The sequence below is a fragment of the Egretta garzetta genome, unplaced genomic scaffold (assembly GCF_000687185.1).
Source record: "Egretta garzetta isolate BGI_Z169 unplaced genomic scaffold, ASM68718v1 scaffold71, whole genome shotgun sequence".
Lineage (NCBI taxonomy): Eukaryota > Metazoa > Chordata > Aves > Pelecaniformes > Ardeidae > Egretta > Egretta garzetta.
Window position 1 is genome coordinate 299888 of NW_009258618.1, and position 1737 is coordinate 301624.

General features: G+C 44.3%; 1 protein-coding gene across 1 annotated transcript in view; it reads left to right on the forward strand.

The window, feature by feature from the left end:
- The window catches only part of LCMT1 (leucine carboxyl methyltransferase 1), a 38009-nt gene that overhangs the window by 16410 nt on the left and 19862 nt on the right, over window positions 1-1737 (forward strand). The window contains exon 2 of the mRNA XM_035903557.1: window positions 969-1060. Coding sequence (XP_035759450.1) covers window positions 969-1060 — 92 coding nt within the window. The remainder of the gene's footprint in view (window positions 1-968; window positions 1061-1737) is intronic.

Sequence of the window (1737 nt, forward strand, 5' to 3'; positions counted from 1 at the left end):
GATCTTGGTGGCCCTGCTCTGGACCCCCTCCAGCCTGCCCACAGCTTTTTTGTACAGCAGGGACGAGAACTGCACACAGGATTCCAGGGGTGGCCTGACCAGCGCTGAGCAGAGTGGGATGATGACTCATTTATCCCCTGCTGGTGATGCCCTTGTTAATGCAACCCAGCATCCTGTTGGCCTTGGCCGCAGCAGCACCCTGCTCACTCCTATGGAGCTTGTTGGACCCCCAGGTCCCTTCCCACAGAGCTGCTCTCCAGCTGGATGGATCCCAGTCTGTGTTGCACTCCTGGATGGTGTTTTCCCAGATGTTTTTCAGAATTCTTTACTTCACCTCCTCAGGAGGATGGGTGCTGGGAGAGGGATGAGTTTGTTGCCCTGTTGTACGTGGGTGCGAGTTTAACTTCTGTTATTGCTGGCTTTTTGTTCTGGCCTTTGTTATTGGTGTAGCAGCAAATTGTTGGGTGGTTGAGTTTGCCTTTGAGAGTTTACCTTTTCAAATCAGTTGTGAAACTAGTAAGTTCTATTAGACTAGAATAGCACTGTTGTCTGTGTTAAAGTGGTACATAGAAGCTCTGGAATAAGTGCAAACAGCTTGTAGCATGATGGTGTGTAGAAATAAGGCGTGCTTTGTGTGCTGTCCGGGGAACTTTAGACAATTCCTCTGTTTTCTGGGTCCTCAAGGAGGAAATATTTGAGATTAGGGTCTTCGCTTGCAGAACTCCATCAAGCAGTGCAGAGGCCGTTAAAAAGATGCTTGTTTCATATGGCAAGAGCCAACAATTTTTTACTAGACTTTCTAGAACTTCTTAATTGAAATAGTTCTGTGCATTCAACAGGATTTTTAAGCTTTGTCTGCGTGTACACACCCAGGTCAGAGAGTGACCCTTTCCAGTCTGTGTATCTTACAGAGTAAATCTTGGTGGCCTTATTTCATAATTTCTTATTTTTTTCCCTCCGCTGGGCAGGTTTGCTGTAAGTGTTGGCTACTGGAAGGACCCTTACATCCAGTATTTTGTGAGACAAGCCAAAGAGAGAAAAGCACCTGAAATCAATAGAGGCAAGTTGGCATCTGAAGACAGTGCAAATGTGTTCTTAACGGGTCTTGATGAGCACCTGACAAAACCTCCATACCCTGGCTATTATGGAGTGCAGGAAATATGTAAAAGAATGAGACAAGTTTTCTTCACAGTAATAATTCCACACTGTATCTGATCTTTTAAATATTATTCTTTAAATCAGGACTCTTATCGTTTGCTTTCTGTATTCTGAATGGAATGTCTCTGTGTGTCTCCGCATGCAGTAATCTCTACAAAGCTGTCAAAAATGTTGGTTTGACCCAGGACAGCAGGGTATGTCAGCTGTGGTCTCTGCAAAAGTGTGCACACCAGCTGGAATTATTCTGCTCTGTTTGAGGTGAAACCCGACCAAAACTTTTATTTACCCAAAGAATCCTATTTTATCGGTGTATCAGATTTTGTTAGTAATAAAAACAAAACAAAACAGAAAAACCAAACAAAACCCCTTAGGTATCTTAAAAAGAGTGCATTGTTTTTCCTAAGGAACACTATTTTTTAAGTAGAATCATAGAATGTTTTGGGTTGGAAGGGACCCACAGAGGTCAGCCAGTCAAACCCCCCTGGAGTGAGCAGGGACACTACTAACTAGATCAGGTTGCTCAGAGCCCCATCCAACCTGTCCTTGAATGTTTCCAGGGATGGGGCCTCCACTACCTCT